Source organism: Ochotona curzoniae, unplaced genomic scaffold (genome assembly GCF_017591425.1).
Source record: "Ochotona curzoniae isolate NIBS_2020 unplaced genomic scaffold, NIBS_Ocur_1.0 contig_46, whole genome shotgun sequence".
NCBI classification, from domain to species: Eukaryota; Metazoa; Chordata; class Mammalia; order Lagomorpha; family Ochotonidae; genus Ochotona; species Ochotona curzoniae.
The window spans coordinates 4,828,931-4,853,199 of record NW_024466340.1 but is presented as its reverse complement, the minus strand read 5'-3'; the positions used below and the strand labels follow the sequence as shown (position 1 = coordinate 4,853,199).

Below are 24,269 nucleotides of genomic sequence, written 5' to 3'. Positions count from 1 at the left end.
CCTTTCCCTCCTGTGGTCTCATTCTTCAAGCAGCCGCAGCCTCAAATCACAGCTGTTTCCTCGCATTGCCACCGCCACCAGTGTGTGTGTGTGTGGGTCCCCGGTGGTGCCTGCCTCCCCGGCTGTCAAACGTGTGTGGGGGTTCCCACAGTCATGGGAGGGAGGGGCCGCGGGAGGCCTGAGCAAGTGAAAGGAGAGAACCCCAAGTTTCTGTCAGCAGTGAAAGTGTGGGCGGGGCAGGGAGGAGAGGGCTGGCGGCCGAGGCCAAAGCCAGGGTGCTGGCTTTGGCCTTTTGGGGGACGCTCCTAAAGGGACTCCCAATGTCACACCTTGCAGCCCGAGCCTGTAGCAGGTCCCTCTCGCCTCAGAGTCATTCCCCAGCCACCCCAGACCCTTGGGCACTGTGGGATGGCACTGCTTCTCCCACTTCACCTCTTCCTCCCCCTTTCAGGTTTTCTTCCCACCTGCTGGCATTCCTTCCTGCACTGCCCCCCCCCCCCCCCCAGCCCCTCTCCCTCCTGCCCCAACCCAGGTGTCTGTTGAAATGGCAACTCTCTGGAGATGTCTGTTTTTCGAAGATTTATCTTGAGTCTGGTGCTGTGGCTCAATTGGCTCATCCTCCCCTTTCGGGCACTGCAGATCCCATGTGAGCACTGGTTCATGTCCCGGCTGCCCCACTTCCCATCCAGCTCCCTGCCTGTGGCCTGGGAAAGCAGTAGGGAATGGCAGTGGTTCAGATATTGTTCTGGAGACTGAGACCCTGCCACCCTGCATGCCAAGTCCCTTCTCACAGCTCAGTTGTCCACCAATCAGATGTACCCTGGCATGTTACCTGAGAACCCCACCCAGCAATCTCAGGGGACTCCTTCCCCCATCCCTGCCCACTTACCAACCACCCTTAGGTAATCACTTGTGACGATCGCAGTCACCAATCCCTTGGGGCCCGCTTGCAGCCCCTCCCAGTTCTCCATGCCCCCCACCTTGCAGGCTCCCCCGAGTTGCATAAAGGAGTCCCCACATGTGTCCCTCTTTCTCTTCGCTCTTCCACCACTCCCATTTTGTTCCTATGAGAACTTTAAGTGCATTTAAAACCTAACAATGACCCAAAGCCTTGGGACCCTGTACCTGTGTGGGAGATCCAGAGGAGGCTCCTGGCTCCTGGCTTTGGATCGGTTCAGCTCCGGCCATTGCAGCCATTTGGGGAGCGAACCAATGGATGGAAGATCTTTGTCTCTGTTCTTTCTGTAAAATCTGCCTTTCCAATTCAACATTGTTTAAAAGGTAATTTTGAATTTTTTTTTTTTTTTTTTTACCTGAAAGGTAAGGACACAGGGAGAGGGAGATCTTACAGCTGCTAGTTCTCTCTCCAAATGGCTGCAACAGCTGGTCAGGCCGGAGCTGGGAGCTGAGTCTCCCACGTGGGTATCCTGCATGGGTGGAGGCTCCCTCCTCCCCTCTCAGCGGACCTGCCTTCCCACGCGCCCTGGCAGGGAGCTGGGCAGGGAAGCGGGGCAGCTGAGATACCAGCCGGTGCCCATATGGGATGCTGGCGCGGCATGTAGAGGCAAGCTGTTTCTCGGCCCCTCCCTGGGGTCCCCAGCTGTAGGAGTAGCTGGCCTGTAGGAGTAGCTGGCATAGCTGTCCAGCGCCCCCCACACCCCAGTCATGCCAGCCTCAGCTCCTCCCTCCCCCCTCCGCAGGCTGGAAATACCCACCTGTTGGGGAACCCCTTCCTGCAGCCCAGAGTGGGGGGCAGGGCGGGACTCCCCACTGGGGCAGCACTTCCTGGAGCAGAGCCCCCACCCGCTGCCAAGCACCGCGGCACAGGTTCGCCTCCGTCGCGTCACACCCGAGCGGAGATGAGTGGGGGCCCCTCCGAACTGGGGGCGTGGGCAACCTGCTTCCTGTCGGGGGAGGGGGCGCGCGGTGGGAAGGGCCGGCTGACCTGGCTCCATGCCGCACCAGGCTGAGCCGCACGGTTAGCCTCACCCTACCCGGGGGAAACGGGGCGACCAAGTCCGGGAGGCGCAGAGGCCATGGAGCAGCAACTCAGGAGGGCTTCCAGGAGGAGTGGAAGCTCGGGGGCGTAGGGGTGCAGGTGGTCTCTACGGGCTGGGGTCTGACTGTGGGAGTCCAGGCGAACAGACGGGGCCGGGTGGGGCCTGACCCCCTCCCCAGGCGATGCTGATGAAAGCCGGGGTGCTCTTGCACATCCCGGGCCCGGCGGGCGGCGATAAGGGCGCGCGCTTGGGAGGGAGACGGTGGCAGCTCGGGAGCGCCCCCTGGAGGCCGGACGGCGCAGCGCCCCGGCCCCGCCCCCAGACCTGGCCCCGCCCCCGCCACGCCGAGGTGCCCCGTGACGGGCGGGCCTGGGGGAGGGGTGTGACCAAAGCCGCCCCGCCCCTCCGGCAGCTGCCTCCCTTCTTTAGGCTGCGCGACGCGATAGGGGAGGAGCCGTGGTGGGCGTGGCTCGGTGGGACTCCGCCCCTCGGCTCGGGCTTCCCGAGGCGGCACGGGCGGTGGGCGGGGCCGCAGGGCTCGCGGGGGCGTGGCTCTCGGCGTCCCCGCCCCGCCGGCGTCCCCGCGGCGCGCTCGGCTCGCTCGGCCGGTTCCTCTTTACATAACGGCGCGGGGCGGCATGGGCCCGGGCCACCGTCTCTCCCGGCAACTCGCCCGGACTGTCGCGGCCCCGCGCTGTCCACGGCGGCGGCGGCAGCAGCAGCAGCCAAGTTGCCCCGGCGGCGTCCCGGGGGCGCCCGGTCTCGTAACTGTCAAGCGCTGGCGGCGGAAATGATGAGGCGCTGGCCATCTTCCGAGCCCTGGTTTCCTGCCTGAGCCCCGCGCGAGCGAGAGGCGAGCGAGGAGCCGGCGCGCGGAGCGGACTCGCCCGAGCCGGGGGCCCGCCCGCCCCTCTCCCTCGGGGCTTCGGGGGGCCGGGGGCGCGCGACGCCATGGGCCGGCCGGGCCCGCACCCCGTCTCTCTCAGGTAAGCCCGGCCCGCGCGCTCGGGGTGGGGTCGGGACCCCCGGGCAGCCGGCTCGGGCGAGGCGCGCGCGGCGGCGACCCCGGCCCACACAGGTGCGGCGAGGGTCAGCTGTGGCCACCCCGGCCGAGCACGCTCAGGCGCAGCTGGGCCCCGAGAGGAGGGGAGTCAATTCTGGGTCCTCAGGAAGTGAAAAATGTAGTTGGGAGCAGAGCCCCCGCTCCGGGATCCCAGACCTTGTGGCTGGGAGGGAGACCCCCCGTCCCGCTCTGCGCTGGCCTAGGGTTCGGGGGACCCCCACTAAGCAGAGGAGGGGGCGTGGACTTGAGGTGCGGGGCAGCGGGAGGGGATTTCTGGCTGGTTCAGTTCCCTGGAGCTTGGCGGGGGCGGGGGTCCTGCATTTGAGGAACTGGGGAGGAGGGGCCTGCGGACAGCCGGCAGCTTTCCTCTAGTTTCCTCATTCTCCTTTCTCTTCCCCATTCCGGGGCCGCGATGATGTGGGTGAGGAGGTCACTGCCTGCAGCTGGGAGTCCGGGGCTGGGGGGTGGGGGCCTTGCCAGACCGGCCTGGGGGGAGGAAGTGAGAGGGGGCGGTGGGGGGGGGGCTCCAGGGCACGTGGCCCAGGCCCCGCGGCCAGCCTGGCCTGCAGCCTGACCCCGGAGGTGAACATCCTCCCAGCCGGACACCTGCTGGCCACAGGCCAGGCCGCTTCCTCGGGTGACAGTGTGGTCCTGCCTGCTAGAGCGGTGGGCATGGGCAGTGGCCAGGGACAGAGCCCAAGTCAGGTCTGGCATTGCCATCAGTGCGCACCCAGGTCCTGAGGGCGTGCCCTGATGGGGGAGAGCCAGTTCAGGGGTGCAGGCCAAGGCCCCCAGCTCTGCGGGCGTCCGAAGGCTTCCAGGCCGCCTTCCTGAGCCTTTTCCCACAGCCCCCGCCTGCTGGGGCCAAAGGGTGAGCATTCCTGGAACAGCTGCGGGTCCCTTGGGGGGCGGCTAGCAGCTGGGGTCAGAGGACATCAGGGGCTCAGCTCAGCAGGGGAGGGAAGAAGGGCGTGGGCCCGGGCCCTGGGGAGCCTCAGCTTTCTCTTGGTGAAATGGGATAATAACAGGTTTACCTTGTGGGATTAATGAGCCCGTGTGAGAAGCACCTGCCGCCCGGCAGAGGGCTCAATTACAGGTGGTCACGTGGTGTTTATCCTTGCATTTGCGCAGGGTGGGGGGGTCCTGGCTGGGGGATCTCCACAGTCCTGGGGTTCTGTCTTGGTGAGAGTTCCGAAGGCTCTGGGCAGGATGAAGTGATGGCACTTCGCGGCTCCGAGCTCCTGCACGATGGCGCTGGCCTCCGTTTGTTCATCTGTGATATGGGTGTGACAAGAGAATCTGCTTCTTGGGATCGTCAGCTGAGTGACTCCATGGTGTGGCAGGGAGGGCCCTGGCAGTGCTGGCTTTTCCCACTATGTCAGCTCTGCCCCTGGTCGCCCTCCCCAGTGAGATGGAACTTTCTGGAATCTGCATTCTGGGCTGTGACCCCCACCGCGTGGGCTGAGGAGGCCTTGGAGGCAAGTTTGCCTGGGTGTCTCCTGTGGCTGTGATTGCTGGGACCCCACAGCCTTTCGGAGAGTGTGGGCAGGAGCTGAGGTGCCGGCCGGGAGGCGAGCACGGGTGATTTCTGCTCAATGCCATGCTCCCTGGAGCGGCGTGGGCTTCGGGGCCAAACCTGCTCTTGGCCAGTCTCCAGCCATGGGTCTGGAGCAGGTGAGCTGGCCAAGGAGGCTGCACTCACCTTGGCAGTTGCATCAGGAGTCGCAGTTGTGTGACCCCCTACTTGAGGCCCTCACTCCTCTAAGATCTCCGCCCCTGTGAAGTGGGGGCACTCAGTACATGTGAGGTGGTGCCTGGAGGGGCTGGCATTGAATAGCTGCCCAGCGTCTGGCTGGGCGGGGCCAGAGGCTGCTCCCCCCCCTCCCCCCGTGGCCCTGGGAGCTGCCCCCTTTGAGGGTCCATAGGTGGGCGTGCCAGGCACCCAGGGGAAGTGACTCAGCTGGGTCACTGCTGAGTCAGGCCTAATAGGACCCAGGAGCCCTGCAGCCCAGCTCCTCGACCCCTGAGGACTAGGGGTCCCGTGGGAACTGGGACAAGCCAGGCAGTAGGGAGTGGGTAACCCTCTGGATGCCCAACTGCTTGTCCCCTCACCACCAAGGCGTCCGGTGCTCCTCTGGAGTCCAGAGCTACTAGGCTGCCTTGCCCTGGGTCCCTCCTCCCCCAGGGGAGCATGTCCTGCTGGCTGCTGGTCCCACCCCTGCCGGAAGCCCCACAGCTGAGCAGATGGCTGGGGAGGGGGTTAGGCTGCAGGCTTCCTTGCTGGGAGCCAAGCTGGGAGCCCCTAGGGGCCCACCCGGATGTCCCCCCTCCAGCCCTGTTGGGCTGCTACCCAGGCAGCACATCCCCAGGGAGGCCTGGGAGGGGAGGAAATGTGTGCCCGGTTACAGGGCTGAGTCACAGGCTGCCTGCTGGGGGGCCAGGGCCTGCAGGGCCTGCTGCCTGGTGCGGAGGGCTCTGGGAGGTCCTGCCCTATGGAGTGGCGCTCATGTGGCCCTCATGGCCCCACGGATTCTGTGTGCAGAGGCAAACAGCTTGCTTTCTCTCAGGGCAGGTGGAAGGTGAAGCCACATCCTGGCCCAGGGCAGGGGTGGCCGCTGAGGGAGCTGCCGGCTCCCCAGGCCCAAGCCCCGCGCCCATGGCCTCCCCGCCTCCCGGGGCCTGGGTGGGGTGGTGGCTGCCGCGGCAGGCGTGCGCTGGGAGCTGAGGAGACAGAGGCCAGGTCCTGTTCTGGCTGACTGCACGGACCTGATAAATGTCCCTGGGGCACCAGGCGACCCCAGAGAGGCCTCTGCCCTGCACTGCCCATTGGCTGCCCTGCTACCAGTCGGGGCTTGGCTCTCAGCACCTCCTGGGGCACAGGGTAGGTGTGCCCTGGAGGCCTCTGTGGGCCCTGTGGACCCTGGAGGGGGCATGGAGGCCCAGGAGAGGCCTCAGGTAACTTCCTGCCCTGCACCCTCCCCCAGCTTCAGTGGGGAATTCTCCCTGCAGATGGCAGGCTGCAGTACCCATGTCTGGGCTGAGGGTGGGCTCTCAGCTGCCCAGGCCCCAGCAGGGTGTTAACACGGCACCAAGGCCATGGGGAGAGCCCTTGCTGGGCTTGGCTCCACTGTCCATTTGCTGCTTGCAGCTGCCCGAGATCATTCATTCCACTGCTGTGCTGCCCCACTGTCGGCCCGGCCCATGGGGCTGCTGTCCGCTACAGCTTGGTCCTGGCAAGCTGCAGTGCCAGGCTGCCACCCTTCTCCTACAGTAACAGCAGTAAAATAGTGGTTGCTGCTGGGCTCCCAGCCGCTGCCCAGCCCTGAGAGCAGAATTGTCCCCTCCAGGCGGAGGCCACACACAGCCTGGCATGGCACTCACTCGGTGGTCCAAGGACCTGTGAGGTGTCTGATGGTTCCTGCTTCAACAGTGAGGTCTTGGCAGGTGTCAGGGTGCCCAGGGTGTGCCAGCTGAGGGCCTCCTTCCTGGGTTGGTGGTGAATGGCACCCAGGGGTTGACTTGTGAGGGCTCAGTGCACACCACGGACCTCGGGGGGACCTCTAGGAGGGGGCCGCAGTGGGGAGGGCTCCCAGCATTGCCACGCTCAGGAAGGGAGTGTGTGAGACCCTGCAGGATCTGGCCTTCGCTGCGTGTTCGGGGCTGTGCAGGGTCGGTGTTGTAGGCCCCGGGAAGTGTGTGGCAGCTGTTGTCAGCCCTGTGTCTGCTCGGTCAGGGGTCAGGGAACAGAGGTTGCAACTCTGAGTAATGTCTTAGGTCCATGAGGTTCACTCAGTGCCACTTAGTGAGTTCTTGCTGTTTACTGGGACCTGGAGATGGAGGGAGGGAGGACCAGTGGTCTCTGGAGCCTGGGTTGGCCAGGAGGTGGTTGGCAGCGAGTGACAGTGTGCTGGAGGGCAAGGTCAGGCCTGCTTGTGGTGCAAACTGTGCACCTGGAAGCAGACAGTGGAGGGCAGTGGGACTGTGGGCAGACAGCGGGGGGCAGTGGCACTGTGGGCAGACAGCGGGGGGCAGTGGCACTGTGGGCAGACAGCGGGAGGCAGTGGCACTGTGGGCAGACAGCGGGGGCAGTGGGACTGTGGGCAGACAGCGGGGGGCAGTGGCACTGTGGGCAGACAGCGGGGGGCAGTGGCACTGTGGGCAGACAGCGGGGGGCAGTGGCACTGTGGGCAGACAGCGGGGGCAGTGGGACTGTGGGCAGACAGCGGGGGGCAGTGGGACTGTGGGCAGACAGCGGGGGGCAGTGGCACTGTGGGCAGACAGCGGGGGCAGTGGGACTGTGGGCAGACAGCGGGGGCAGTGGGACTGTGGGCAGACAGCGGGGGGCAGTGGCACTGTGGGTCTGAAGTCTGAGTGGCAGTGGAAGCCACTGCGGCCTTGGATCTCCACCTGGCACCCAGTGAATCTGCTCTGCTCCTGCCCAGCAGGTGGGTGCAGCCTCCGGGATGCAGCTGGGAGCCAGGGCCCACGGTGCGGGGTGAGGACTCTGCTCCAGTCTCGAGGATGCGTGGACATAGGTCCCCCTGCTCTGTGTGATTCCTCCTTGGTTAGCTCCATGGCCATCAGTGACGACGTTAGGAGTGGCTGAAGCAGCAAGCCCCTGAATTTTACTACCTCGGTCTTCACGCTGACCCTGAGGCAGGCGCCATCAGGGAAACTGAGGCAGGCCAGCACATCTTCTGGTTGCCCAGCTTGTCCCTGGTAGTGCCAGGGCCTGAACCTGCCTGGGCTGCCTGTCTCCCGGCACCCCAGGCTTGGTCCCCAGCCAGGGTCCACTGAAGCCATGCTGATGACCACTGAAGTGAGTTCAGTCCCCACCGAGCCTGGAGTGTCTTGGGGTTCCGACCAGTGTGCTCCCTGGGGTCTTGGCACCCCAGAGTCTCTGCTGCTGCCCAGGGTCCTGGATTGGGTTCCAGGCTTCTAACTTCAGACAGGTATACTTATCACAGGCATTTGGGGGATGAGGGTAGGGGATGGGCGAGTGTCAGGAAAACTGGGGGGGAAAACCCCATAAGCCCCAGTGGCTGAGAAGGCAGCTGGTTTTACTGGCTCTGTAGGTGTGTGTTCTAAGTCAGTTGTGCAGCTGGCATTGTCGTGGGGGCTGCATCCTGTCCGACTGCTGATGAGCAGGCCACGTGTTGGGGTACCCGGATGCTGAGCCCAGCTGGCACTGCTGGGCAGTGGGCAGCCTGTTTTCCCATTCCTACAGACAGCTGAAACGCTCACCCTGTGTTCCTTTGCAGCTTCATTGCCAGGGTGTGACCGGGCCGGCAGTGTGGACGGCCGGGTGCTCTCCACTCGTGCTATGGGCAGGTGATTCCCCACCACCAAACTGCAGGCAGCTCCTCCCCTTTATCCATGGCTTCACTTTGTTTGCCCTCTTAAGCCTGCAGTCTGAATGTATATATATATTTTTAAAGATTTATTTATTTATTGGAAAGTCAGATATACAGAGAGGAGGAGAGACAGAGAGGAAGATCTTCCGTCTGATGATTCACTCCCCAAGTGAGCGCAATAGCCGATGCTATGCTGATCCAAAGCCAGGAGCCAGGAACTTTTTCCAGGTCTCCCACGCGGGTGTAGGTTCCCAAGGCTTTGGGCCGTCCTCCACTGCTTTCCCAGGCCACAGGCAGGGAACTGGATGGGAAGTGGAGCAGCCGGGATTAGAACCGGCGCCCATATAGGATCCTGACGCGTTCAAGGCAAGGACCTTAGCCGCTAGGCCATGCCGCTGGGCCCAGTCTGAATGTATATTACATGGAAAATTCTAGAAGGAAGAATTCCCAAGGTTTAAATGGGGCCGTGCGCCACGTGCTGTGCAACCTGAGCAACCTCACAGGGCCCTGGGGTGTCCGGGTTACGCAAGAAGCCCCTGCGTATGTGTGTGCGTGCCACCTGTCTCATTGCTTGTTGTCCACCTTGGCCCGCAGACCGGAGGGTTGCCCTGCACGGGATCCAGGCGGGCTTCGGCCTTACCTGTCGGCCAGCTCACTCTTCGCTCACCCTTCCGTGTCTTTCAGCCTGGCCGCGCCACCTCGGTCTCCGCCATGAACGGGCCCACCCTTGAGCCTTCCTCGGCCTCCTGCGCGTCCTCGACGCCCACGGCCTCCCTGCCTTCCCTGCCGGCGGCGTCCCCGTGCCCCCGGGGCTGGAGCGACTTCTGCGAGCTGCATGCGGTGGCCGCGGCCCGCGAGCTGGCCCGCCAGTACTGGCTCTTCGCGCGCGAGCACCCGCAGCACGCCCCTCTGCGCGCCGAGCTCGTGTCGCTGCAGTTCACCGACCTCTTCCAGCGCTACTTCTGCCGCGAGCTGCGCGACGGGGCCCGGGTCGCCGCACCTGCGCGCGACTACCGCGACACGGGCCGCGGTGCCCCGGTCAAGGCCGAGGGGGCGGCGGCCGAGCTCGGCCCGGGCCCCGCCGCCGGCCTGCCCAAGGCCCGCAGCTCCGAGGAGCTGGCCCCGCCGCGGCCGCCCGGACCCTGCTCCCTGCAGCACCTGCGCCGCAGCCTCCGCCACATCTTCCGGCGCCGCTCGGCCGGTGAGCTGCCCGTGGGCGCCGTGGCCACTGCTGCTGCCACCACGGCCGGGGAAGCCGGCGAGGGCCCGGCCCGGTCCGGCCTGGCCCGCAAGCTCCTGCCCTGGAACCTGTCGCGGGGGCCGCCGCCCGAGGCCCTCAAGGAAGCGACGCTGCGCTACAGCTTGGCCGACGAGGCGTCCATGGACAGCGGGGCGCGCTGGCAGCGCGGGAGGCTGGCGCTGCGCCGTGCCAGCCCCGACAGCCCCGAGCTCCTGCTAGAACTCTTCGATCCGCCCAAGGTACGCCCTGCTGCGCCCCTGGGGACTGTGGACATGACATTGGTGGGTGCAGGTGGGTTCTTTGCAGAGTACCCCCAGAAGGCAGAGGATGGCTTTTTCAAACACTTGGCTTGCTTCCTAAAGTTTCATGGTTGCAGGAAGGTTACAGAGATGGGGCAGGGTGTCTGGCCTCTGTGGGTGCCCCGGCCACACACCTGGGGGTTTGTGATGGTGTCCCTGTGCCCGGTGCAGGTGTGACCCACTGAGTCACTCTCAGGGCTTGGGGTGCCTGCGGTGGCCCCATGGTCTGGAGGCGGACGCATGCGGGACTGTCCTGTTTGTCCGGTTCGCTTCTCTTGACCCTGGGTGTCCTGTGGCCAGTGGCATGGCGATCTGAGGTGCTCGGGAACCTTGGCCAAGGCTGACACCGAGCAAGATTGGTGTGTTCCTTGCGGAGGGTTCACGCTGCCTAGAAGACACTATGCACCCTCTCGTGTTGATGGTTGGAAAAGCTGTGCCCTTGGCAGCTGGCTTTGTTGCTCCTGTGTGCCCACACTGCAGGCTGTCGCCTTGGGTGTGTTCGGTGGTTGGGGCCACCCAGCTTGATTTCTCTGCCCCTTGTATTTTTGCCAGGTCTTGGCTGCCAGGGGGAACGACACTGATCCGGGGTGCCAGGGCCAACATTGGGCATGCAGTCTTTGACCATGTGGAGACACTGCCTCAGTGGAAGCAGTGTGGGGGGCAGGGCGGGGCAGGGACAATTCGCAGAGGGGGTCAAAACACGTGGGTGGTGAGGGGCAGGTGTCGCAGCCCTGCTCGTTGCAGGTGAGAACGTGTGCCCCCCTTGCCAGGCCCCTAGTCCCTCCTCAGGTTGGGGGGCAGGGCTCTGGCTCCGGGGCCGAATCAGAGTTGGGTGGCAGCTGTTCTCGGCGTCCCATGGGTGTGTTGGCTGTGTCTGCGTTTGGAATTGCAGGTGGGGGAGTGGAAGGCAGCTGGCAAAGCTGTCCCTGTTCTGTGGCTTTGAGCTGTCTCTCCACAAGGGCTGTGGTGAGCCTGCTGGGTGTGGATGGTGTGTGTACGCTGTCATGAGCAAGGCTAACTTGGCAAGTGTGAAAAGAGGCTTGAGTGCAGCTCAGCAGGAGTGTCCTGGGATGAAGAGCTGTGCTTGGTCGGGAGGCACCCACTGGCCTCGAGGTTGTGGGGGACACGGCAGAGGCTGCCTGGGTACATGGCTGAGGGTAGCTTCCTGTAGGGTCAGAGCATCAGGACAGAGCCCGCCTCAGTCTATTTTGAGCTCTGCGGTGGCATTGTCTTCTGTGTTTCAGATGTGTGGTTCTGTGTGGCCCTCTGGCACTCGGCGTTGGGAGTCTTCAGTAGGGCCCAGGCTGCGGTCATGTCCTGGTCTCTCTGGGTGTCGCAGGGGTGGGGCACTCTGCCTCGTCATGCGTCTGCCTCCCCGGGATTCGCTCTCAAGGAGCGCCTGGTTAGAGCGGCGGTTACCAACGGGGAGAGGCAGAGCGCGTGCTTGCACTGGCCTGCACTCCCTGGCTCACTCCCTGGCGGCAGCAATGGCCAGGACTGAGGCAGGTGTGCAGCGTCCCAAGCCCCTGAGCCCTCCTCTCTACCTGTGAGCTAGGCTGGGGGACAGGGCGCTGCCCAGTAGGCCAGAGGTTGGCATTTTCTGGTGGGCACCACCGGACTCCTTGGGATGTGGCTGGCAGGAACACACGTGTGGGCTTTGCAGCAGCATCCGTGTGGCTCCCCACTGTGCGGCCACGCCCTCTCAGCACCCTGTCCCATCTGTGCTCTCATCTGTATGTCAAAGGTCTCCTAAAAAGTCATCACTTTAAAAACAGCTTCTGCAGTTGCTCTGGGAGAAGGAGGGCCTGGATTTGGTGGGTATTTCCTTCCTGCCCAGTAGGGCCTACAGGTGAGGGTCCCCGCTTGGGATGCCTGGCCTTGAGTCTTGGCTCTACTTTTTCCTGCTGATTAGGCCCCCTGTGATGGGTCCTTGCCCCCCACAGGGGGACCTGGATGGAGCACCAGGTGCCCGGCTGTAATGCTGTGTCCCAGCCATTAGTGCGGGCATTGGGGAGTGAGCCGCAGATGGGGGGGTCTCTGCCTTTGTTTGCTCTCTTAAAGATTTATATATTTGGGCCCGGTGCGATGGCATAGTGGTTAAGGTCCTCGCCTTGCATGCCCGGGATCCCATTTGGGCACTGGTTCTAATCCCGGCAAGCCCTGCTTCCTATCCACCTCCCTGCCTGTGGCCTGGGAAAGCAGTCGAGGACGGCCCAAAGCTTTGGGAACCTGCACCCACGTGGGAGACCCGGAAGAGGCTCCTGGCTTCGGATCGGCATAGCATCGGTCGTTGCGCTCACTTGGGGAGTGAATCATCGGACGGAAGATCTTCCTCTCTGTCTCTCCTCTCTCTATATCCGCCTTTCCAATACGAATAAAATAAATCTTTAAAAAAAAGATTTATATATTTATTTGAAATGTAGACTTAGAGAGATCTTCCATCCTCTGGTTCACTCCCTAGATGGTGGCAGTGGCTGGAACTTGGCTTATCTGAAGCCAGGAGCCAGGAGCCTCTTCAGGGTCCCCATGTGGGTGCGGGGTCCCCAGGTTTTGTGCCATCCTCTGATACCCTCTCCAGGTGCATTAGCAGGGAGCTGGATGGGAAGTGGGTGGTGCTGACTTGGGGTGCTGATGCTGTAGCTGCAGGCTTTATGCTCCTTACCTCAGTGCCAGCTCGTGTCTCTGCCTTTCAAAGAATCAAAATTAAGGAAAATGCGTGTTATTAAAAAACCAGTGCATAAAAAAAAAAACCAGTGCATGCATTTAAAAAAAAAGTCCTACAGATTTTTGTTTGGAGGCCCCGTGTGCTGGGGCGGGGCTCACACTGGTGCTGCTTAGTTCCGTGCCAGAAGCCAGGACTGCTGGTAACTGGGGAAGGTGCCCCGCGTTCTCCGTCCTGGGGACCGAGAGCTCCCGGCTCGGCAGGGGCCTGGTGGCTGTCAGGAGACCTGTGGGGTTGCAAAGCCAGCAGCAGTGGCTCAGGGCCAGGTGCCCCAGCTTCGCCCTGTGCTGGGGCTGCTGCCGAGGGCACAGGGCTCCTGAGCAGTGCCAGGGCACTCAGACCATGGTGGCCAGGCTTGACCGCTGACCTGTGACCCCAGGACAGGAAGGACTGCACCTGAGCATCCTTGTGCACTGTGATTCGGGGCACATGGCAGGCAGCCACTGGGCGACTCCTGCTGTGCAGCCCTGAGCCCATCTGTGAAGAGGGTAGCTGTGCACAGGAGGCCCGCCTGCAGGGTGGGGCACTGAGAACACCTAGCTGTGGCAAGGGCCCAAGCCCAGGGCTGAGGTGTCCCTGCCTCCCCACTCAGTGCTGCCCATGAGAGGAAGGTAGGGGTGGCCGGTATACACTGCTCTGCGGACATGCTGTGAGCAGGAAGCAGGGGCGAGGAAGAGGCTGCAGGGGGCCTCAGGCCTTCCTGTAAGAACTGTGGGAGCTGTGGGAGGCCTGGGGTGGCAGGCTGGGAGACCTGGTGGGGGCTGCCCCACAGTGGCAGTGGGACTACAGGCTTGGTCCTTATGTGTGGCCTGGGGAGCTGTGTGCCCACTCCCCTGACTGCCCTTGGCCTACCAGACACTGCCCCGGGCGCTGGGACCTCCCCTCCCGTAGGGACAGGCGGCTATAGATCTGTACCCCGAGTCCAAGAAGCCCTGCCCTGGCCACCTGCTGACCAGCTCTGTCCACAGGCCACAGGGTGTCACCTGGCTGGTGTAGTCATGGAAAGGGCCCACGATCAGCAGCGGAGGGATGTCACGTGGGAGTCCTGTGGCTGTAACGGTGCCAAGCCCTCACCTGCAGGAGAGGCCCGGGCCAGCTAGCCGGGCTGCTGCCCAGGTCTGGGACGTAGCCTCCGTTTCTCTCTTGTGTACGACTCGGGTGAAACTCAGCTGAGCCTGCACCTCAGGCCGCTCCACACCCCCCGCCAGCTCCTCCCCCACAGTCCTGTGAAGGCAGCGCTGGGATCACACCCAGTGGGCTTCGGCAGCTTGTGTTTGGTCCCATGGCTGGTGAGTGGCCAAAAGGGGATTGGAACCCGGCACTTGGTGGCTCTCTGGAAGGGGTCTCATATGTGTCTTGGGCTCTCAGACTGGGGGTTGGGAAGTAGCTGCCCGTCAGGAGGCAGGGACTCACCAGGGGTCCCATAGCCCTGCAAAGTAGTGGCCTGAGGGGGCTGGACTCGGGGAGCCCAAGGCACCCATAGCCAGTGGTGTGACCTCACGGGTGCTGTGTGGAATGCAGTTTGGAGAGGCAGAGAGCCCCAGCTGTTGGGCCAGATCGTGCAGACCAGATGTTGGGGGCAGTAAGGGGCTGGTGTGGGTGACTGGGTGTCTGAGGGCTGGATGTGATGTGATGTGTGAGGTGGGAGCTCAGCCCCCCACAAGTGATTCCACAGGGCTGCTGGGCTGCTCTGGCTTCCCGGGCCAAGCCACTGAGGCCAAGGAGTGCCTGAGGAGTCGCGCAGGAGACCCCTGGCTTGGGCGGGGCCCGGAGCTGCCCGGCCTCGGTGTGGGAAAGAGGAAGCGGAGAGAAAGGGCCGTGGGCCGGCTGGCGGTTTCCTCCGGGGCCAGAGGGCGAGGAGGAAGGGGAGGCGGCGCAGGAAGTGGCAGGCAGAAGGGCTGCACCTTTGGCTCAGCCAGTTTGCGGCCCCCCTCTCTTCCCTGTGTCCTCAGAGTTGGGGGACCTTGGGGAAGGCTCGCTGGCCTGTGCCTGTGTCCTGGTCTGGCATCCAGGCTGCAGCAGCAAGGGCATGTGGCCACTGATTCGTATGAAGTGGTTGTCACTCTGCAGCTGGCATGTCCAACAGCTTCACTCACACCCGGGCTCGGGGCTGCAGTGGTGGAGCTAGCAGTGGTGTCCGGGGGTGCCCCTCTGTGGGCTTCGGGGGTCTCTGAGGCCCACCAGTTCCCCATCCCTCTGTGACATGGGTAAAGGTGGGGTGAACTCCTGTGGGGTCCATGGCCACACATGGTGCCCCGTGTGCCCCCTCCCTGGGCTCCCGGGAGAAGCGCGTGGCGACATAGAAGGTGCCCCAGTCCACAGCTGGGTGGGTTTGGCCCTGCAGCTCGTGGCAGGGGTGTACAGCTCACTTAGCGCTTCTGTTTTGGGGGTTGGGGGCTTCCCACCTGGGTTCCTCTTTCCTTTCTGGGTGGATCTGGCTGTGAACTTGGCCTCTGGGCCTCAGGTTCTCACCTCAGTGGAATGTCACTGGCTGACCTGAGTTGGAGATGGGGCTGGGCCTGTGGCCGAAGAGCCGCCCCGCGGGCCAGGCAGGTGCTGTGGAAACCACTCCTGCACCCTCCGCCACTTCGTGGTGAACGAAAAGGAAACTGAATTTGCTAGAAGTCTCTGCCTTGTGTGCTGGCCAGGGAGGGTCGGGTGGTGGGGGTGCTTCCTCCTGGTGTAGGAGGGGCCACTTCGGCTTCCTTTCTGGGGCCCCACACACCTTGGCCTGCCTCTCTCTGGGCTGGGGTGGCCGTGGACCTGCTGACCTGCTGACCCAGCCCGGCGCCTCGGGACCGCAGTGGGGTGGGCGGGGGAGCCCGGTGCGCCCGCCGGACCCCTGTCTCCTGACCCGCCCAGCGCTTGTGGTGCGGCTCCTCCATGAGCACAGCTTGGGGGGGAAGAGGAGAAGCAGTTGAAAGCTGCCCGCGCTCTGCTCCGGTGAAGAGCAAGCCCCCCAGGACGGAGCCTGCACACGCCCTCTGTCACTTATTTTCCTAAAAATCAAAACAGACAAAAGGAAGAAATGTACTAATTTTTATTTGAAAGGTGAGTGACGTAGATAGGAGAGCGCTTCCACACACAGTTCACTCCCCACGTAGCCAGGACTGGGCAGGGAGCCGGGGCTCCTGGGCGCCCCGTCGGGGGCAGGGGTCCCGCCACCTGCCTCCCAGGCTGCACAGGAAGCAGAGTGGCCGGATGGGGACCAGCCCGCCCAGCCTGCTGAGGCCTCGCACCTGCGGGGCTCCACTTCACTGTCAGGCGTGATTGAACATCTTTGTCGCAAATGCGTTTTGTGAACGTGCATGTGCACAGGCAGCCTGGCCCACAATGCAGACATGCCGTCTCCCCAGCAGGGTGCTGCGTGCAGGGAGGGCGAGCTGGCAGGCGCTGGGTCACGCGGGGGCCGCACCCGATAGGGCCTCGCTGGTGAACTGCGCCTGCCGCTGTCAAGCTCCAAAGCACTTGCTCTGGCAATCTGGGGAGAGGCTGCTGAGGGCACCGGCATGTTCTCTGTTGCCAGGGGTAGATGCCCTCACCTCAGGTGTGGGATCTGGGGTGGGCTGTGTCCTACACATCCTGCAGGCACTGGATCACGCTCTGCCAAGCAGCCTGGTAGGCGTCTGAGTAGTTCCAGGTAACTAGGCTACCATCACACACACACTCTCTCTCTCTCTCTCTCTCTCTCTCTCTCTCTCTCTCTCTCTCTCTCTCTCTCAGGCCATGGCCTCCGCGTGCTCGCCCACGCATACTCCCTGGCTTCTCTTACCACCCTGTTCCTGAACTCCTGCCCAGCTGACGGTACCAGGTTTAGGCTGTCAGCAGAACACCGTGACCCTTCCCTGTGTGGACTCTCCTCTCCTGTCCTGGGAATGACTTGGGGAACGAGGTCACAACAGAGTGAAGCCTTTCTCTGCCGTGCTCGTCAGCCGGCCGCTCTCACACCCTGGTACACGTGGCTTTCCCTGGACAGCAGTGTGAGACGGTGCTGTGGGGAGAAGGGTGCCCACAGCTGGGCCCTGGCCCTGCCGCCCCTATAGGAAGCATGCTGCCAGCCATCACACTGCCGCACATGCACACCGCCTGCCTGGGTTCTGTGAAGTCCTGACGCTGCACCCCATGGGGGCAAGGGGACAGGTTTTTGTTTTTCAGAAGCAGATTTTGGGGAGGGGAGAGATCCCCATCAGCCCACTTACTCCTCAGATGACCACCTGTAGGCCAAGCCATACCTCTTGCCCTGGTCTGCATATGGCCAAGCTGGCACCCTGATAGGATGGGGGTGCTAAACTTGCTGTGCCAGAATGCTGCCCCCTAAAATTGTTTACCAAAGCTCTTTCCACTCATACTAGCAGAGCCAGCCACGCTGGGCCAAGGGCTTCCCCCATCTGCTCCCTGGTGGTGCAGACCTTGGGGGGGGGCATGCTGCTCCCAGCAATATGTTCTGAGCTGAACAGAGGGTGCACTCACCCCATTCTCCAGGCAGGGCAGGGCTGCAAGTGGTGCCCAGCGTGGTCCAGGTCTGTCCTGGTGCCGCACCCACGAGCAGCATGTGCAATCCAGCCCACTCTTGCCTCGGGCTGGCCTCCTCTCTAAGGGGTCTGTTCCAAGAGGGGGCGCTCCCAGGACTGCAGAGCTCACTGGATCCTCACCTCATGTGCCTGGTGTATCCTGTTGTCCACCTTCCCAACCTGGCCCCAAGTGGAGACAAGCAGGGAGGGCTGCCTGCCTAGAGCAGGGGGCACTGGTGGCCAGCAGAGAGCAGGGCTGTGGACAGCAGGTTCCACTCATGTCCATGACTTCAGTTGATGGCACCTGTATTCTGTGTTGGGGGGCGGGGAGAAGGGCCTATGGGACACCTGAGCTCCAGGAGCATCTCGGCAACAGGAGGCTTCAGAGTTGGGGCTACTGAGGGGAGGACAGAGAAGGTGGGTGTGTCCTGCCTGGGTGCAGACAGAACCATGACTCGGTCTGCAGTGGCCGCTGTGCTGTGCTCTGTGTGTGTGTGTGTGGGGGGGGGGGGGGTGTGCAGCAGGTAAGGACTGCCTGCACGACCCTTAACACAGGCCAGGGGTCCAGGAGTTCAACTACTTAACACCCTCCAGTGGCCTGTGCTGGGCCCCAGCTGGGAGTGAGGCCTGGCGCCCCACCCAACCCCAGAGGAACTCCCAGTCAGATGGCAGAGGCAGCGGGGGCGTCAGGAAGTTATGGCCTAGCCCGATAAGCTCTGTGTGGAGGGAGAGGCAGAGGGCTGGCACTGAGATGGGGTGGTCGGGGGTGGTGTCTGCGTCAGGCAGGGGCTGGGCCTCAGCCTGGGGAGGGCTGTATGCAGCTGCCCATCCTGAGTGTGAGCAGTTCATCAGGCCTGCGGTTGGGACCCTGTGTTGGCCTCTGAGATGCCTTTTCCATCAACCAGCTGTTTCTATCATCCAAGTCCCTGTTACCTGGCGACGCATCTGCTGTGCGAATAGGGAGCCCCGGTAGCAAGCCATGGCCCTCTGTCATGACCCCATGGCTGAGCCTGGCCCTGTGTGGGAGGATGGGCCATGCCCTTGTTTCACTAAGCCTCTCCTCCCAGAGGGTGCCTGGAGTGAGTGCCACAGGGCAGTGCCCACAGCTTCTGTGCGCTTTCTGCTCTCAGCCCTTCCCGTTCCTGTGGAGACATGAGCCCATGAGTGCTTTGCTCCAGAGGCCATGCTGGGGTGTGTGTGGGGGACAGATCATGTGCCCCTTGAGTTCAGCACTTGGAGCTGCTGGTTGTGTCCCATGGTGAAGGTCCCCTGGACACAAGGTACTGACACTGCATCTTCCTGGTGTCTGCAGTGCACTGCATGAAATGTGTCACCTAGCAACAGCATTCATGCATTTCTCTCTCCAGGCTCTGGGCTGGGTGGGGGACTTGGCGATTGGGGACTGGATTTGGGCACCTGGGGGCCTCTGCCCAGGTCTGTGTTAGGGCGGCCGTTAGCACGACCTAAAGTCAAAGGGAAGGGATATAGGTTGGGCCAGCTGGTGTGACAGGGAAGCCAGGCCATGGCTGAGTGAGGTTGGGGTGCAGCTGTAGGAACCAACCTCCTTCCAAAGCAGCACAAGGACAGACCCAGAGCCCACGGTGCTCCTGCCCTCGTTCCCTGGGGAGGGGCTCCTCAGTCACGGTGTGGGGGAGTGAGAAAGTGGCTGTTGTGGGGCTATCCCTGACACTGGGCCACCCAGTTACCATGGCAACCCTGGAGTCAGGGAGTGCAGAGTTAGGCAGGAAGTGGTAGAGGCAGGGTGGGCCCTCCCCCTAAGGGTGAGAGAACTATAAAGGCTGGGGAAGGCAGCTGGCAGCGGTACAAATCCTGTCGCTGGGCCAGTGTCAGCTTCCTGGCAGCCACAGCAAAGCAATGGATCGGTCCCACTAGCCACGACTCTCAGGATGTGGGCACCTCACACCAGATGCCTGAAGCCACCTGGCGACTCCAGGCCCGATTCTTCAGAGTGAGTTGGGAGCACAGCCCTTGTGCCTCAGTCAGGCGGGGAGCACAGGCGATCCAGTCCCCAACTCGGCCTGCAGCTGCCGGCTTTCCTCTTCACCCATCTGCCACCAGTAGCTCAACCAGATTGGCCCTCACGGGATCCCTTCACCTGGGTACGCCAGGGCCACCCACCACTAAGCAGCTCAGGAACTGACCTACCAGCTCTGCTCCCTGCCAGGTTGGGCCTCAGACTGTGGCCCTGCTGAACCCCTTGCAGGGGCTGCCACAAGGTGGCAGGGAAGCAGCAGGGGCAGCCCGGGCTGACCTGCCAGACTGAGAGGAATCGGTGCTGCTGCTGGCTCAGCAGTTCCTCAGCTGCAGAGGGAGGAGCTGGCACAGAGGGGCCCCAGTCAGAGTGAAACCAGTGGCTTTGCTGGTTAATCTCAGCACTCAACACTGGGGTCTCGGCCAGGAGCGGAACTGAAAAGGAGCCCAGGCCTGACAGACTTCCTGGCGGGGATCCTGCTGGGGGTGGGAAGGAGCCATGTGAACCTTACCCACTTTGCAGGCAGAAAATCGACAAACGGACAGCTGGGAGGACTGGGCAGAGGCCGGGGGCTGAGGGAATGTGGGCCCAGGTCTGGTCCATCAGCCCCAGCCAGACTTCCCAGGCCATGATGCTTCTCTCTCAGGCCCAAGGCAAAATGGAGCGGCAGCTGAGGCCTGACCCACTGCCCTGCAGCAGAGGTGGCAGGTACAGTGTCTCAAACGCCACATGAGCACCTCGGGGCTCCTTGTCCTCCCACCCAGCCTCCTGCTGGCTTGTGAGGGGCTTTGCCATTTTGACCAGGAGTGCCCAGCCAGCTCTTGGTCCTTGAGCTGCTGGCAGACAGGGCCATGGCAGCAGCCATCTCCTAACCCTGGGCAGATGGTCTTATCGGCCTTTTCTCGAAAGGGAAGGAAGGGGGAATCTCCCTTCTGAGAAAGCACCTACTCATTGCCCGCTGGGGGCTTCAGGGCCAGGAGGCCCCAGCAGGTGTCCTGGTGAAGAGGGGGCCGAGTGGACCCAGTTCCAATTTGGAAGCATGGAGCTGCCTTCTGCGGTGGCAGTGTGGCAGCTGTATGCTGCAGTGACAGTTCCACTGGGGACTGTCCTGAGTGCCCCTCCTGGTCTCCTAGAGCTCCAAGCCCAAGCTGCAGGCCGCCTGCTCCAGCATCCAGGATGTGCGGCGGTGCACGCGCCTGGAGATGCCTGATAACCTCCACACCTTCGTGCTCAAGGTGGGTCACAGAGCATGGTAGCCCTGGGCCTGCGCTGCTGCGCCTGCGGCCCACACAGTGGTTCCCTTCCCCTGCCAGGTGAAGGAGCGGACTGACATCATCTTTGAGGTGGGGGACGAGCAGCAGCTGAACTCCTGGTTGGCTGAGCTCCGGGAGTGCACAGGCCGAGGGTGAGGCCCTGCCCCATTCCCCCTTCAACCAACACGGCCTCTCGTGGTCTCCCAGTGACCTCACATAGCCTCTTCTCCAACAGGCTGGAGCGCAGCGACTCGGAGCCACACATCCCCTCCCCTCCGGAGCCCAACGCGCCCAGCTCCCCCCAGGCAAGCACAGATGCCCTTAACCAAGGTGAGTGGAGCCAGGCCCTTGTCCTCATCACTGGAACCCGCCCCTGTCCGGTTCCCACAGCACCCAAAAGGGGTCACCCCATTTTTCCGAGCAGGTGCTTCTCCTGGGGGCCTGCTGGACCCAGCCTGCCAGAAGACAGACCACTTCCTGTCCTGCTATCCCTGGTTCCACGGCCCCATCTCCAGAGTGAAGGCTGCCCAGCTGGTGCAGCTACAGGGCCCTGATGCTCACGGAGTGTTCCTGGTGCGGCAGAGCGAGTCCAGGCGTGGGGAGTATGTGCTCACGTTCAACTTCCAGGGCAGAGCCAAGGTAGGGCAGGGCAGGGGGGCCCTGCCACCCTTTCCACTGGGGCCTGGGACGCCAGGGGCATCCCGAGTCTGCTGGCACCTTCTCCTACAGCATCTGCGCCTGTCGCTGACGGAACACGGCCAGTGTCGTGTGCAGCATCTCCGCTTTCCCTCCGTCGTGGACATGTTGCACCACTTCCAGCGGTCCCCCATCCCACTTGAGTGCGGCGCTGCCTGTGACGTCCGGCTCTCCAGTTATGTGGTGGTCGTCTCCCAGCCCCCAGGTTAGACCACCAGGCCCTGAGCTCGGTGGGGATGACCCAGGTAGACCAGGCGGTGGGAGAAAAGCTGGAGGCAGAGAGCTTGGTGTGTGGGGCCAGCACATGCAGACACCTGACTGTGCTATTTGCTTGTCCTAGGCTCCTGCAACACAGTCCTGTTCCCGTTCGCCCTCCCTCACTGGGATTCAGAGCTAGGCCTTTCCCATCTGAGCGCCTCCAGCTGGCCCCAGGGGCTCAGCCCCGAAGGGCCCCCAGGCCAAGCGTCACCCCCAGAGCAGATCTTCCACTTGGTGCCTTCGCCCCAGGAACTGGCCGCCAGCCTGCGGCGCCTGGAGTCAGAGTCTGGGAGTCGAGCCCGGGACTCGGACTATGAGATGGATGCCTCCCCCCGGAGCCACCTGCGGGCTATAGACAACCAGTACACACCTTTGTGACCCGCGGGCCAGGGCTGCTGCACCCAGCACACGCCGACACGTGGACTGTGAATGGAACAGGCTTTCCTTCCTGCCAGGGGGCGCGTGGAGGGGCACTGGTGCTGCCGCCTATGTCCAGGGTAGCTCTAGCAGGCCTGTTAAAGGGCCTCTAGGAAGCTCCCAGCACCTGCCCCCCGGGACCTGCCCATCGCTCCTGGCAGAAGTGGCCGTGGAGGGCCTCAGTGAGCAGTGGGGGCCTGTTGACACTGTCACAGCCGACAGACTTTCTGCTGTTGGGGAAGCCCAAAACACTAACACGCCCTGGTTCTCTCACTTCCCCCACTGCAGCCCATGCCTGGTCACAGGTCCTGTCTGGGCAGCCATGCCTAATCCTGCTCCTATTCTCAGCTTCAGGACAAGGTCAAAAATGATTTGAAACATTTTACCTCAGATTAGTTTTCTAAAAGATTCAGGTTTCACAGCTCAACCTTTGCTTATTACTTCATTGCACTGTCCCAACTTGAAGGCAGCCCTGTGGCTCTGTGGTCAGACACAGCTATGCAAAACCTGGGCTAGTGCCGGCTTCCTGTCTGCGGCCAAGCTACCAAGCATGCCACCCTTCCAGGGAACGCTAGGCAAGGAAGAGCGCCCCATCCCCGGTGCCTTATATCTAACCCACTGGGTTCTTGGTCACGGCAGTTTAAATGGGCAAAAGGAGAGTTGTCCTGGCCCTTTCTCCTAAACCCCTTACCAACCGGGTGGGCTCAGGCCCATCCCAGTCTCCTGCCTTATCAAGGACATTGAATATATTACCGTACTAGGAGTCTCAGGCTCCTGTTTGACTCCAAATGGAAGCCAGGAAACTGGTGCTGTAAGCAGAGCACCCCTACACCAGGGCTGCACCTCAACTTGCCTTTTGTCAGTGCTGTGAGCTGTGGCTTGCCTGGGCTGTCGGGCCCCAGAGGGCTAGTCGGCAGTGGCTTCCAGAAGGCAGGTGTGTGCCGTTTTGCAGTGTGCTCACAGCAGTGCCGGCTGCCTTCCCTAGGGGGAGGGTTTGCAGTGCCCCTTTTAATGAACACTCTACTCCACCGGGGTAGCCTCTTCTGGAATATTCTAGCGGGTGGGGAGGCTGCCATCCCTCCTACGGATCCCCTGGACCATAAACCAGAGCTAACGTGGAAGGAGAGAGGGGGAGCAGCATTCCACATTTGTCTTAACACAAAGTTCCTCTGAGCTCGTGTCAGACCCAGCATTCCATCCTTCCAGCCAGAAAGCCGAGTGTCTGGCAAACACTTGCTCCAAACCAGGGCTTTCCACTCTCGGTAGCCCGCCTCTCACACCAGGCACAGCGAGCCTAGCTTCCGCCCGGCCGCAGAGAGCCTTGACAGCCCCGGAAGTCGCTCCCCCTCCCTCTTCCGCTGCCCTCTTAGGAATGTGCTGTCCAGGTTTCCCAGGGCAGCTCCGGCACATCCTGACAAAGCCCCCTTTCCTGGCACTGGAACAAAGCGACACTAAGCCAATGCCTTTCCTTTGCTAGAGCTGCAAGAAAGGGAGGCCCTGGGCCAAACAGCCTTGTGGCTCGGGCGAGCAGCCCGCCGCGTCTCAGGCCTGCCATACCTCACGCCACTGAAGGTGGCCGGCTGCTGGCGGTGTGACAAGGCTAAGCCAGCTCCGAACCATCACCTGGACAGAGACCTCGCCCCACCCATCAGCTCTAGTCACCAACCGCCAGCACTGTGCCCCAGCCCCTCACTCCCTCTGACTATCGAGTTCTAGCCACCAGCACCGAAGAATTAAGTCAACTAACCTGCCTTGACTTTTAGACCAGCAATCCACATGGCTTTATCTGGTATAGATCTTCTGCCTTTCACCATTTCTGGACCATGTAGGAGAAAGGAATATCAATCATTAAAATCTTGGGCCAGAGAACACTATTTTCACTTAAGTTTCTTGGCCTAGATCAAGGCTTCAGTTCTCCCAAGGGCTGTGAGCCCTCCGTGCTGTCCATTCCGCAGACACCTCCCCCGACAGCGTCCGGCCCGCTGACCGCGCTGGGCTGGAACGGCGCACAGGGTGCTGCGCGCTCACCATGCTTCATCACAGGCAGAAAGGTATCGGGCAAATGTTTGTGTGTTGTTTATGTACTGTACGAGTAACTTATTCTTAAGTAATGCAGATTTTGCTATGGTGTACACATTGCTGTATGTGGATTAAAAAGTGTTTTCAAACTTGGGCTTTGCTGCTGTCCTGAGGGACCGCCCCTGGAAGGCCCCCCGGCACAGCTTGCCTGCTTCCCCCCAGCTGTGTTTTTTTCCAGCATCTCCTGCCCCCTCGTGGTCACACAAGTCACCTACCACCACCCACCGCGGTGCTCCGGGCCGTGAGGATGCCGCCTTGCGGTGCGGCCCAGCTCGGGCCAGCCTCTTCCTGCTGCAGACTCCGCCACAGGGCTGTCCCGGTCTTGTCTTTCTCTAGAGAGACCTGGGACCAGAACTAAAGGTGAAGAGAAGTCATGGAGCAGTG

At 62.5% G+C, this 24,269-nt stretch overlaps 1 protein-coding gene across 2 annotated transcripts; it reads left to right on the top strand.

Moving 5' to 3' along the window:
- The first annotated feature begins 2,614 nt into the window (after positions 1-2,614).
- Positions 2,615-23,974, top strand: SH2B3 (SH2B adaptor protein 3). 2 transcript variants are annotated; one of them, XM_040986998.1, is made up of 8 exons: positions 2,615-2,986; positions 9,102-9,896; positions 20,316-20,417; positions 20,496-20,587; positions 20,671-20,765; positions 20,860-21,074; positions 21,165-21,336; positions 21,472-23,974. In XM_040986998.1, the coding sequence occupies exons 2-8, from the start codon at positions 9,129-9,131 to the stop codon at positions 21,765-21,767; spliced, it is 1,740 nt and encodes a 579-aa protein (XP_040842932.1). In that variant the 5' UTR covers positions 2,615-2,986; positions 9,102-9,128; the 3' UTR covers positions 21,768-23,974. The 2 variants fall into 2 exon arrangements, with proteins under 2 accessions (XP_040842932.1, XP_040842933.1); XM_040986999.1 differs by lacking the exon at positions 2,615-2,986 and having other exon boundaries at positions 8,792-9,896.
- The last annotated feature ends 295 nt before the right edge of the window (positions 23,975-24,269 follow it).

Coding starts and splice junctions, on each gene's coding strand:
- SH2B3 (XM_040986998.1), top strand. CDS start 9,129: ATGAACGGGCCCACCCTTGAGCCTTCCTCGGCCTCCTGCGCGTCCTCG. Junction 20,418..20,495: donor TCCACACCTTCGTGCTCAAG/GTGGGTCACAGA, acceptor TTCCCCTGCCAG/GTGAAGGAGCGGACTGACAT. Junction 21,337..21,471: donor GGTCGTCTCCCAGCCCCCAG/GTTAGACCACCA, acceptor TGCTTGTCCTAG/GCTCCTGCAACACAGTCCTG.